This window comes from Python bivittatus, unplaced genomic scaffold (genome assembly GCF_059951505.1).
Source record: "Python bivittatus isolate LINGU-HERP-01145 unplaced genomic scaffold, Pbiv_v1 ctg000980_np1212, whole genome shotgun sequence".
Lineage (NCBI taxonomy): Eukaryota > Metazoa > Chordata > Lepidosauria > Squamata > Pythonidae > Python > Python bivittatus.
In genome coordinates, this window is record NW_028277125.1 from 44,218,718 (window position 1) to 44,232,338 (window position 13,621).

The window sequence follows — 13,621 nt, forward strand, 5'->3', positions numbered from 1 at the left end:
TTCTGATTGGCAGTAACTCTCTGGGTTTTAGGCAAAAGTCTTTCGTATCACTTGTTTCTGGATCCTTTCAAAAGTGGGAATGTTTAGAATTGAACTTGGGACATTTTGCATGTAAAGTTATGTTCTTCTAGTGAAAAACACTGACTACCCTTGAGAAGGGAGTAACAATTAACAAGATCAGGCATTATTAATATTGTACTAAAAGATCACTCTGTGTCAGTTTCACTCCAACTCATAAAAGAACATGGCAAAATGAAGGCAAACTGATCTTCTGCAACTTGGATTCCAAGTTGGAATTTGGAATTTGAATGTCAGGGGAAGGAAATTCACCTTAATTTCTGATAAACAATACTTCCATGTGTGTTTGTAGTAAGTGGGAGATCTTCTCTGCCCATCCTTCCTCTTCATTGTCTCCTTGTAAATGATCAGTTAACTGCAGAATTCCTTGAAAAGTTATTTCATTTCCTGTGAAAGGAATAAAGGAGGGAAAGCTCTGTTTGCTTTTGCAGAAAATTGTTTTGAACACCAGGACTCCAGTCTGGCCTGGCAATTCGACATTATGCCCAGGAACACAGCATTTATCCATTTATTCATTCATTCATTCATTCATTCATTCATTCATTCATTCATTCATTCATACACACACACACACACACACACACACACATATATACACAAATACATACACACACACACACAACACCATAAATTTGTCAGAGACCCATTATTTCTACTATCAGTAAACAGGTTGCCTTCAAAGAGAAATACCTTGGAAGAGATTCTGTTCAAGAAGCACTTTGTAGTCAGATGCAAAGAACTCATCTTCAGTTATTTCAGCAATATTTCCTTAGTCCTATTCATGCCATGTCAATTTCCATATCTATGCAGGGCCTCCCCCACTGATCATTCAGGCCAAATGTAACCCCTGTCTCTCCAGTCCTTGCCAAAACAGGGGCAGTTGTCAGCAAGATCCTCTGGGCTCCTACCACTGTGCCTGTTCCAGTGGTTATAAGGTAAGAAGTGAAATGAAGAACACAAAGACAAGAGGGGTGAGTCACCAAGAAAAAAGGGAGGGGGGTTGCTCTCTATTTAATGCCATATCTTGTCAAGCCCTAGGTAGTTGGCAAACTCAAGAAGTGAGAACTATGTGGATTCAGAAAGGTATCTTTAATGCTAACCTGGGTAGCTCTGGGTGGCTTACATCTACATGGAAATATACAGGCTAAGTTCCCACAACACATTTAACCAGGTTAATGAGAGACGTAACAGCTGCAATCATACAAAATGCTGAGCTTGGTTTGCCTTTTTGTGGCTTAGAATGTGCAATGCACTGGATTACTTTATGCTTCAGTATTGTACAACCCCAGAAAATGGGTCAGTTCAGTGAAATTGAATATGTTATGTGAACACAGTCAAATTGTTCCTTTGAAACTGAGTTTAAAAAAAAGGTGGGGGAGCTACTTCTGTTAGCAAAAAAATTTAAAACTTCAGGATAATTTAAATATAACATGTTGTTGTTCTTTCATTGTACTTTTATGGCTGGTGAGCAAGTAATTGGTTTTCAAAACTTATCTTGGCCAGAACTTGGCTATCCATTCTTTAAAATATGACTGTTTCCTCTTTTTTCCTTATTCCAGGGGAAAAACTGCGAATTCTCTGCTGATGGTTGCTCCAGCAGGCCCTGTGAGAATGGTGGGACCTGTCTTCCTCAAGAAGGAGATGGAGCCAGCTTTAAGTGAGTGCAGTTCCAGTTTTCAGAAAGGGTTTCAGGCCTAAGATGGAAAAAGACCTTGGTTAGCTGCAATGCATTGTCTGCCAAGAACCTAGGGCAGTCATCTACTACCAAATTGTCAGATGTCAGGCTAAAATAAATCCAGTTCCATTTTCTCCCTTTAAGCCAGAATCAGTCACTGAAAAGTATTGGGGAGTAATTATTCAATGTTAATCATATCTATTGCACTCCATTACTTAGGAGACAGGAGGTGTTTTTGGTACATGGGCTGATTCTGCAGGCAGCTTCTTTCTGTAAATATGGCTTGGAAATTGGGAGGCAAAGCCACTGAAATATATGCATCCAATGGATTAGCAACTATTTCAGCCTTTTGATACTCTGGACCTCCATGTACATCTTCCCACTCCACTCCTCAGAATACAGTGTGGGTGGCTTTCTGGGAAACAGACCATAATTAGTAGCTTAAAATAAACTGCAGGCAGTAGAGAAAAAATGGGCCCAGCCCTATTTGTGTATCCAATTTCCAGACTGCTAAATGGCTTTTCATCATATCACCATATCAACATCGCATCTTTAAAGCCAGCACATACTGTCCTTTGGGGGCTGACAGGGATGTTTCCCTGGACATGTCACCCTGCATTACCCCTTTGTAGACAGGTAGCAAGGAGGAATATGTATTTTCTGATCAAAGGCATCAGGGCTGACAGCCCTCTGAGCAATTCGGTCTCTTTGTTAGGCAAGGTCACCAGCTTTTTCTGTCTTTGCTTGTTCCTCTACCTAAATAAGGTTCAAGCAATAGAAATGCAAATGCCACCATATGCAACTCACAGCATACACTCATACATCTACAACTTCAATATTCTTCTCACTTCATGTCAATGTGCATCTGTTTGCAGGTATGTCATATATAAATTAGTGTATTGTATGAATCTCCATATTATACATGCAGTTCAAATAGTACTGCCTCATGAAGATTGTATGTACGACATGTAGACATCAAACACAGCTATAGAGATTGTTTTGAAAACTTAAAAAATAGTTAAAATAATAATCTTCAAGATCCCCTTAAACAGAATAGATTTAAGGGAGTTCACTGAGAAATAAAAATACAGATCAAAACTTGGTATACAAAAGGATTCTCACATATGCCTTTCTCTTGCCCTTCGCAAAGGCCCCTTTTTTTCTTTTTGGTGCTAACACTGAAGACCTCACTAACACTCCATTCCATCTTTCTCAGAACTTTTATCAAAGCAACTTTAGCTCCTTCTCAGTTCAGGGACTTCCAGAGTGGTCCAACTAGCTCCTGCAATTGGAGACAAAAATGGTTGGTGTGCAAGAGGATACAAGATGGAACACTGAGAGTTATGGAGATATTGAACCCAGTTTCTGGAAAAAAAAATCATCGGTACTTTTCACCTTCCTTAAGACTTAGATAAGGATATAAATTCCAGAAAAGCCTCAAAGAGAATGGCTTCCAAACTTTCAATCTGTCAAACAGCTCTTGTTTTCTTTCTTAACAGATGTTCTTGTGCAGATGGATTTGAAGGTCCAAGATGTAATCTGAAGACCAGTAGTTGCAACAGCAATTGCAAGAATGGAGGCACATGTTTTAATGGGTCCACCAACTACACATGTTTGTGCCCACCCTTCTATACAGGTATGACCTCAATTGTAAACTACTGCTTATGGTGGGGGAGTGCAGAGCTTCTGCTTTTGTATCTGCAGTGAACAAAACTGTCAGTCATGATATCTAAAGTGACCCTACATGGTGCTGGGGGTGGGGAGGCTACATGCACCACTGCAGACTACTAATATGATTTTATTATCCATCCCTTTGTTGTAGAGATACTTTATAAATTGTGTGGTTTATGTTCGGTGTTAAATGTATCTTTTTATGTCAAATGTTTCTTTTTAACATTTAACTTTTTTTTTTGAAGTGCAAAAAGCAGCTCATGGAAAGATAAGTTGCTCCACTCTCCCCATAATGATTAATTCTTCTTTTGTGTCCCTAATGAAAGTTGCTTCTTCAGAATTGCTATAGACATTGAAGATATCTTCTGTTGGCCAGTATCTTGCTGAATTTGGCCCTTGGAAGAGGAAGGGAAAGGAGTAAATAGGCTTTCTGGTCTAGTAGTCAAAAGACTTGTGTAATAAGTAGCTCCTTGTCTTTCTGCATGACCACAAGAAGTTGAATGTTCTGTGAATAATAATAGAATTCATCTGTTTATTTTAATGTCACAGAATTTACTTATTGCGGATAGCTATCCTGGAACAAAATAGTGAAAAAAATGCAAGTCAAGCACCTGACTTGACCAGCATAAAAAGAGATTAGGGATATTTCAACTTTTGAATGAGTGGACGTTTCCATCTAATAGGTCCAAAAGCTGAACATTTTGGCAATATGTGTTTCTGTCCACTGATTCTGCAATGCAAAGAGGTCAAAGATGGGCTTTCCTCCTTCCTGCTTATCATTTCTGTGGGGTAGAATGGGGCAGATTCAGGCAGAGACCCTATTTGGCATGCTTCTGCCTTTTCTCTGTCTTCCTCCCACAGGGACTTACTGTGAGCAGCCCGTGGATGTCTGTTCCCCAGAGCTCAGCCCCTGCCAGCATAAGGCCATCTGCAGAGTTTCCCTTGATGGACCCAAGTGAGTGAGGGAAGGAGTGGAGCTTTGGGAGAAAAAAAGCTTTAAAGTCCTCAAGTGGAGAACATGAACATGTTCCAGATAAAAATGTATAGTGGAGTTAGGAAAAACACAATCATACCCCTGGCCCCAGCCATTTCCTGGTTGGTGTGCCTTGCTGCTCTTTGGAGCGCTAGCCAGTCCGTCTCAGTGACTGGATCTCGTTCCTGCTCCTGCCTTCAGGTGTGAATGTATGCCTGGCTATGTGGGAGATAATTGCAGTGTGGACTATGATGACTGCCTAGACCACCAATGCCAGAACAATGCCAAGTGCTTCGATGAACCAAATGGTTATTCCTGTCTTTGTACTGGCGGTTTCAGGTAAGGATGTTAGATGGAGACACTGCCAGGAATTCACATAATTTCCACACACATACCAAGTGTCCTACAAAGCTCAAGATCAAGGCCTGCCCTCTGCGGGATTGACCCTTTTCCCACCTGCCTGAAATGTAGGTAGGAAGAAGAGTTGTAACAAAAGGAGCAGTTTTTGCAAAAAATATAAAGTAGTGACTAGACTAATTAGTAACCAGTTTCATGTACTTTCTACAGTGGCTTAATCACAATGCTACTGCGTAGGTGTGTGTTTTGAGTCTTATCCAAGTTGCTCCAAGTAGCAGTGGACAGAAATCGATGTCGTATCATTATCCTTCCACTATGGTTGGACCATATTTTTATTTACTTGGGAAATGGTAGACAGCAAGTTGAATAAACAAATCTGAGTTTCTGGGATGCAAAGTGCATGATTACTTATATATCACCGAAACAAAATATTTAAATATCCCCTTTCATTTTGAGTGTCCCTATGGAATTAATTAGGAGAAAATATTAATAGCATTTATACACCTAGGTGATGCCAGTGGTGGTTTACTGAGATGCTGAAGATGAGAAATCAATTTAGAACATTGGAATGATAGAGAACATTTTATTTATTTATTTATTTATTTATTTATTTATATGTCAAATTTATATCACCACCCAACTCCCCCACAAGGAGGAACTCTGGGCGGTTCACAACAAAACAATGTAAAATCAGTAAAAACATAAATAATACAAACATAAAATACAATTATTAAATACAATAAAATCCAAGAAATGGTGATATTATTTCAGCCTGTGACCAGATAATATCGGTCAAAGGTAAGACTAGGGAATCAGACAACCCCAAAACTGACTCTTCCCATCCCCACTCCATGCGTGATGACAAAACCAGGTCTTCAGTTTTTTTCTGAAGTCTAAGAGGGAGGGGGCCAACCTCACTTCTGGGGGAAGGGTGTTCCAAAGGGCAGGGGCTGCTACAAAGAATGCAATTCATACATTTTTAGAACACATGCTGGTTCTAAAAATGTATGAATTGCAATAGGTGATTCTGGCAATAAACTTATGCCTTATTGTATGCTTGCTTCATTCTAGTGGTCAGCTCTGTGAGATCCCGCCTCATGGCTCCTTTCAGTCCAGTCCCTGTGAGAGGGTAGAGTGCCAGAATGGTGCCAACTGTGTGGAGTTAGGTAATCGTGCCTTATGCCAGTGCCTTCCTGGCTTTGGAGGACTCAAATGTGAGAAGCTACTGAGTGTCAATTTTGTGGATAGGGACACATACCTACAATTCACGGATTTGCAGAATTGGCCCAGTGCCAACATTACTCTGCAGGTAAAAGGGATTTAAGTTTCCATTCCAAATTTCCAAGAAGAAGCATTGTCTACTTTCCTGTATAGAATTGGTTTTCCTGTTATTTTTTCCCACTCTCTTGTTCTCTGTAGGTCTCCACAGCCGAAGACAATGGGATTCTCTTGTATAATGGGGATACTGACCACATGGCAGTGGAGCTTTATCAAGGCCATGTGCGTGTCAGCTATGATCCAGGCACTTACCCTAGCTCGGCTCTTTACAGGTAGCCCTTTACCCTTGATTTCTCATTCAATCAAAGGACAGTACTGTAGAATTTGAGCAAATTTGTCTGCGTGGCCCCGCAATCTGCACACTGGCCTTTGTGGGGTGAGAGAGAGATGCTAAGGTTTATATCAGGCTCCAGCAACTTGGGCTGAGAGTTAATGTAGAAAGTAGAGAGTGATCTTTAAAGAGAGCACAGGGCAAGACTGACAAGCAGTGCTGAACAAGTGTCATATGGGCAAGATTGACTATGGGTATTAGAAATCAGGAAAGGGGTGTATACAAGAATCTTTCTCATCCCATTTCTCTCTTTTCTCCTAGTGCAGAGACCATCAATGATGGACAGTTCCATACAGTGGAACTGGTGACATTTGAGCGGATGGTAAACTTATCCATCGATGGAGGTGATCCCATGACCATGGATAGCTTTGGCAAGGCCCACACATTGAATTCTGAGGCTCCACTCTATGTGGGGGGTAGGACTGCAATCTCTGTTGGGGAAGAGGGAAGCAATGTCCTGCTGAAACCGGAGAGAGAATCAGTTATTTCCAACACTCCCACACTTTTACCAGAGGCTACCATGTGGACTAGGAGGTTCTAGTAATGCTTAGTTTGGACCATTTGTATAATATCAATTAGGAGGAGGAGGAGGAGGAGGAGGAGGAGGAGGAGGAGGAGGAGGAGGAGGAAGAAGAAGCATTCTTTCTTTCTCCGTATCAGAACAGAAGCCAATATGTGGAGAGTCAAGGACAAAATATAAGAAAAGAAAGAGGCCCACTGGCAGATGGAAGGAAGTAAAATGTAATAGTCTGGGCTCAATATTCCCTAAATTGACATCTCTGACTTTAACATTTCCCTACAATATACTAGGCCAGCCTTCTCCAGTTTGCCATACTCCAGATAATTAATGACTGTTGACTGAATTGCAGTCCCAGCATATTTAGAGAGCATCAGTTTGGGGAAAGCAGAGACTGAGGCTTTCAAAGTTCACTTCTTTCTATCAGTTATGATCTTAATCACCAGCACTCTGATCTTCTTTCCTCTTCCTGCCTGACCTTGCTCCTATGGCTGTTTCCCACCAGGCATGCCAGTGGATGTGAATTCTGCTGCCTTCCGCGTTTGGCAAATCTTGAATGGTTCCAGCTTCCATGGATGTATCCGCAACCTATACATCAACAATGAATTGCAAGACTTTACTAAGACTCAGATGAAACCAGGAGTTGTGCCTGGCTGTGAACCTTGCCGCAAGCTCTACTGTGTGCATGGCATTTGCCAACCCAATACTGCTCACGGACCCATTTGTTACTGTGATTCAGGGTGGGCCGGGCCCCATTGTGACCAGCCAATTACTAACCCTTGCCAGGGACACAAGTAAGTACATGTATTAAAATTTTTCTTTTCTCCTAGACCTGGGGAACACAATCTTTTTGGGGCCAAGAGCATATGTGGAACTTTGAGGACACTCACAAGACATCTGCCATGGGAGCTTGCCTATTCATAAAACAGCTGCTATGACAAGATGTGGCCAGTCACAAAATACCCAGGAGGCAAATGAATTCTGGATATACTCTGTCTTCCCAGTGGGACCTTTAGTACCTGGCTGTGATGTGTGTGAAAATAAAGTGTGCTTGTTTTGGCCATTGGATTCCAGTTCTGCTGACAGAACCTGGAACATTTTGGTTGTTCTGAGTTTTAGCTGAAACAAAACCCAGGGGGATCCAACTACAGGAAGGGTGATATGTGTTGGCCCCCTTGCTCCCCTCCTCCTCTGGATGACCTGTGAGCCTGTTCCTTACTGAGATGATCTTGGGAGCTCTTAGTGTGCTATAACTCATTGGCCCACCTGTTTGCTGATCTTTCCAGCATCTTCCCACCCTCAGCCACTGTTGCCAATGTCTGCATGGGAAAAGAGGAGGATGGACCCTTTGTAGTGTGTGCGGGGAACATGTGGGGCCCTCCCAACATCATAAGGGCTGTTTGAGGGGATAGTCTTTTCATCTTTTGCTGCTTCTCCATTACCATTAGAATTATAGGTGCATGCTAAAGCCAAGGAAACTCTTCAGCCTTGGCTTCTTCCTGCTCTTAGCAACTCCCACCCCAAACACTTTTTCCCATGACAACTGCATCTCAATCCACGTCCCCAAAAAACTCATCCCTATTTCGTCTGTGGACCAAAACATCCGAAACACATATGTTTCAGTTTGGGCATGGACTATCCATGCTTGGAATGGTTCTTCCACAGAATGTTTACAGAATCCTATCCAAAGGCATTGCTGCAAGTAAATGATGCTAGAGGTAGGTCTGTTATCTTGCAGCATTCTAGCTTCTAATTTAATTTTGTTTTAATTAGAAGAATTTTTAAAGAAAATCAGGTGGGTCAGGGAATCTGGTGGGCATTAAGTGAAGTGTTTGAGGGCATATTAGTGTCCATTGCCTATCCTAGCTTGAAACTTTCTATGCAAATCAGATATCTCACTGCAATTCTGTGAGCAAAATACGTAACTGTATTGAGAGGAAGTGTTTTCACTGGGGAGACATCTATGGCATACAGAGATCCCTAAGTTACTGGTTGTCTCCAATTCAAGACAGTAGGGACAGTTGAAAAGAGGCACTGGCTTAACTGCAATCACATGTTATCTACCTATAGTTAGCTTTATGTCTCACTTTATCTTCAGGTGTGAACATGGAATCTGTATGCCTCTTGATGCACTCTCCTATAGTTGCCAGTGCCAAGATGGTTACAAAGGGGCCTTGTGCAACCAGGAAGTGGAACTACACAACCCATGCAAGAGCTTAGAGTGTGTTCATGGTCAGTGCCAGATCTCGGATGCAGGAGAAGCCTACTGTGAATGTAGCCCAGGATTCGATGGGGATCTCTGTGACCAAGGTCAGAAACATTTCCCTTCCCACATATGTTGACCATTACTAATGATGCTAAAGGAACTCCCCTTCTGTCCAGAAAGTTAGGCTCATGTTTTTGCTGGCAGTTAATATTAACCCAGTCCTCTGTGAATGGAAGAAATCTTGCTCAGGAATCAACTTCCTCCTGGAAGTGGGTATTCTAGCCAGTGAAATATTCCTTCTCTGATAGTACAGAAAAGCTTCTTGGTGCATCGGCTACAGCACAGATGGTCCCTGCAAGCAGCAAACACCTAGAAGAAAGATACCTTTTCTTCCAACTATGGTGGGTATAAGCGACTTGAATAATAAAGGAGCATGAGCAACAGAACCACATTTCCCAATGTTTAAAATCTAGAATGATTCTTTACTGCCAACAATATTATATCTTCTCTTTCCATTGGAAAAAGCAGGGGCATTTCACTTATCAGCATTTGTGAGAAGAAATCAGTGCCTCTCTCAGCCTGTCTCTGAACTATCTGAAGATTCAATAAACTTCTCCATTACAGTATCCTTAAAGATACCGGAACATTATTTTAGCTGCCCTTCACTGGAATCCCTCCATTTCATGATGATGATGATGATGATAATAACAATAATGCCTATAACATGATGACCTTGCTAATTTAAGTCATCCCTTTACCTGACCTATCTGTTTTCCCCAGAATCAGAGTGTCGAGGAGAGGCTGTGCGAGATTTCCATCAAGTCCAGCGAGGTTATGCCATTTGTCAGACAACACGCCCAGTCTCCTGGATGGAGTGTCAGGGATCGTGCCCAGGACTAGGCTGCTGTGGAGGACTGCGTCTTAAGCGCAGGAAATATACCTTTGAGTGCAGTGATGGCTCATCCTTTGTGGAGGAAGTGGAAAAACCTAGCAAATGTGGCTGTTCCCATTGCATGTAGTCTCCGGTGAGGGACAGGCCATAGCCAGAGACCTGGGAGCGAGGCCTGCCCTAGCAGAAGCCTTGGGACATTCCTGTAATCTCCTCTTGCCTCTTGAGCTGCTTTGCAGAGGGGTGAGGAAGGAGACTCAGTTTGGAATCTCAGCCACTTGTTTATCATGGTGACGGTGGCTATTCAGGACAGAAGAGACAAAGGTGTAGATAAAAGCTGTTTGTTTGTTGTTTTCTGCTGGCAAATCCAGCTGAACAGATGTATTTATATCCAGCACAGATTCTACCTGGGGCCACTGATTGGGCACACCATGGATTCTTACTGAAGATCTCCACAATTGTTTGTGCTGCCAGTGTAATGTCCTAAGAACCATGCGCGTGGGTCTTGCCTGGCCTCAGGAACCAGTCATTTCGTATCTTTTGTACCTTAACTGGAATCTCCTATCTGCACCATGCCTTCTTTCTTCTGTTGGGCAATTCTACTTTTTCTCTTGCTGAGTAGCTTCTCTTATTCTCATTCTTACTACCTGCTCATGGTAACTCCATCTTCTGTTTATGGGGCTAAACTGCAAGCAGTGCAGAGACCAGGAGAAAATGGGACATTATTACAAGACTAGAAAAGAAAAAATACTTCAGAAAAAGAGGAAGGAATTGTTGCTGCCTACAGCTTAATGGTTATAAGGCACTGTGGAATAAAAACAGCTTAGACATGCAATTGCATTGTGGTCATCGGTTGAAAGCTGCCTTCATTTATTAATAATAAAAAACCAGATTGGCTGAGCCACCAGCATTACTATTGCTGTACTGTTGCAATTTAGTGCCAACTTATTTAGAAGTAAAACCTACTAAACTCCATGGGATTTAATTTCTAAATAAGACTAAGATTTGATTACATGAAAGCTAAAGAAGATCCTGGGCTAGAAACTGCAGGTCTGCTGGCATGAAGGAAGAGGACTAGATCCAATTCCTTGATGCAAATTCTGCAATTGCCACAATAATTTCTTTAATTCCTTACTCTTATCACAGTCTTCCATACCATAAAATCATTTTCTGCTACATGCCACTTGATTATTGTAACAAGTCTGGACTGATGGAAGATGCCAGTTCTACAGTCCAATTGCTATCACCTCTAGAATAACCTTGTTCACCCCCATCATTATTCATGGAGGGAGGAGGACAAATGAATAGCATGTATTTCTTGCATTCAGCTTATTGTATTGCTACTTTTCAGCCATGCAGTAGGATGCAGCAGGCCTTCCCATAAAATAGAACCCTTGTCCTTCTGTAAACGAGAGAGGAATGAGATTGGGACTGTACTACACTCAGTGGGAATAAGATGGAGCAAGGCATTTAAAATAAAATAAGCTGAGTGTCTTCTCTTTCTGTCTCCAAATCCCTGCTTGAGAGAGGGCTTTTGTGGTGGACTTTAACTGCAGGAACAAATTGTTCAATGTTTCCTGTCAATAAATGAATTCTGTTGGTACTTCTTACAATTGGCTGACACGTACAAGTAATACCAGTAGCTTTAAGTTACAAAAACAAACCAGATTTTTCTGTTACTGTAGACCCAAATTTTGTAAAAATTGAGATTCTCTCTCTCTCATGCTCACACACACACATGAATTAAGCAATACATTTGCAGTTTATTTGCATAATTTATTTTGCTGCTAGTTAGGAAGAGCAATTTCTATAAAACACCAGGGCTGCCAATCGTGATTATGTTGTGATTGTTATTTTCTGTCAAGTTGTAGCTAACTTGGGGGACTCCAAGGCCAAAAGCTCTCCAAGCTGTCCTGTTTCTTGGAGCATCGATTGGCAAAATGACATTCTTCCTTGTTGAACTTCTCTCCGTTTGTATTCTTGGCGTATCTAGAGAAGTAGCTTGCTATTGCTTCTTTTCTCAGGGTGCCAGAGCCAACAGAGTTGCTGCAACCTCTCCTGCGGTTGCCTGGTCATAAAGGAGATGGGGTTGGACTTTTAGGCGGTCCCTACTCACCCTGTAACAGTGCCATGTTTCCATTTCTGTGGCATTTTGTACAACTCTGTTCACCCCCAGTTCACCACATCCTCCTGACCCTGCCACTCATGGTCAAGGACTCCTTTTTTATCAGACTATATCCCACTTATATTGCAGCTAACCTGTATATCTGCAGGCTGTCCCACTACCCACCACTTGTGGATGCATCCTGGTCCCTCCATGCAGGGGCCCTGATGATAGGAAATATTTACCCTTTTCCAGCTTTTGAGACCTCAAGAGATAGTGGACATAAAAAAAATAACCCCACTGGATTGAGACAAGGCCCAGTTTAGTGCAGCATTTTGCTTCTCATGGGGGCCTCCCGGATGCCACTGGATGCTTGGAAATGGGAAATGGATACTGTATCCACCTTTCCCGCCATTGTTCCCCTGCAACTAGTCTTTGAAGACATGTTCCCTATGTCCAGTAATTGTTCCTGATAGCCTGTCCTCCATGAATTATCCAATCAGTGATGTTACACTGTTTTAAGTCATCTTGAGGGCTTATTCAAATATTAAATAAGCTCTTGGTAGACACTATCATGCAGTAGCCTTGCACGTATGCAGTTACTGAGAGATCACGGTCTCTGATGCAACCTCTGGGGCCTTAGTGCTACCAATGTTCTTGTTTCCAAGACAACCTCAGCCAGGTGCCTGTTGTTTGAAACTTATGGCTCATGTTTTTTTTTACAAAAGGGTCTGCTGGAACGGTAACTCCTTGGCACTAGCTTGAGAGCATGTGACACATGTTATCTCAAGGTAACTGTTTCTAAAACATCAGATTTTATTACATACCAGTTTCAGTAAGATACTCCCAAGGGTGAAATAGATTACTATAAGTGTATGCATGATGTCCATTAAACTAGCAGTAATAAAGCCATCTTCTACTTCCTGTGGAGATACGCAGGAAACTAGGGAGTAATTGCTCAGTGAATCCTTGCAAAAGGGTATTTTGCAAGGTATATATGAGTTCTGTGTGTGAGCACGTACCCACGCAATCCCTGGGTTACCTTGGGACCTGTGCTTTCCTTGCTAAGAGAGAGTGGGTAAGTGGAGTAAAACTCAGGTTTATTCTGCCATGACTCCTTTGAGATTTGCTAAAATGTGATACCAAGTGAGGCCAAATCAGATTTGAATACAACGTGATTTACAGAGGCATTGCAATCACTACTACACCTCCTAATATTTTTCATTTTTACTGTAGAAAACCCGCAAAATGTTAAATGTGTTTTTCTTCCCACTGAGAAAGTGCAACTTTTAAACTTTAATTTAGGAGTTTTAAGTAACAATGACACAAAATAAACTAATTAGGGCTTCTGACCTTTTTTTTTTTTTTAACAACTTCCTATTTCTAATGGTAGCAATTAGAATCTACAGAATATCAGTATGTCTGAATTTTTACACTGTGTCTGACAATTCAATACATAAGACATATGTTGGAATAAAGTAAATTATGTTGGGTCACATGTGTAGTTATGTGCCATGGTGGCAATGGTTACATTTAGCTGAT

The 13,621-nt window shown here is 41.7% G+C and overlaps 1 protein-coding gene across 1 annotated transcript in view; it reads left to right on the forward strand.

The window, feature by feature from the left end:
- Positions 1-10,182, forward strand: part of SLIT1 (slit guidance ligand 1) — a 144,434-nt gene extending 134,252 nt beyond the window's left edge. Inside the window, exons 27-37 of the mRNA XM_025167881.2 lie at positions 889-1,013; positions 1,638-1,735; positions 3,253-3,389; positions 4,286-4,379; positions 4,599-4,736; positions 5,826-6,063; positions 6,174-6,304; positions 6,625-6,779; positions 7,386-7,674; positions 8,979-9,190; positions 9,867-10,182. Of these exons, the coding sequence (XP_025023649.2) occupies positions 889-1,013; positions 1,638-1,735; positions 3,253-3,389; positions 4,286-4,379; positions 4,599-4,736; positions 5,826-6,063; positions 6,174-6,304; positions 6,625-6,779; positions 7,386-7,674; positions 8,979-9,190; positions 9,867-10,105 (1,856 nt within the window). The 3' untranslated portion in view covers positions 10,106-10,182. The remainder of the gene's footprint in view (positions 1-888; positions 1,014-1,637; positions 1,736-3,252; positions 3,390-4,285; positions 4,380-4,598; positions 4,737-5,825; positions 6,064-6,173; positions 6,305-6,624; positions 6,780-7,385; positions 7,675-8,978; positions 9,191-9,866) is intronic.
- Positions 10,183-13,621: the final 3,439 nt, after the last annotated feature.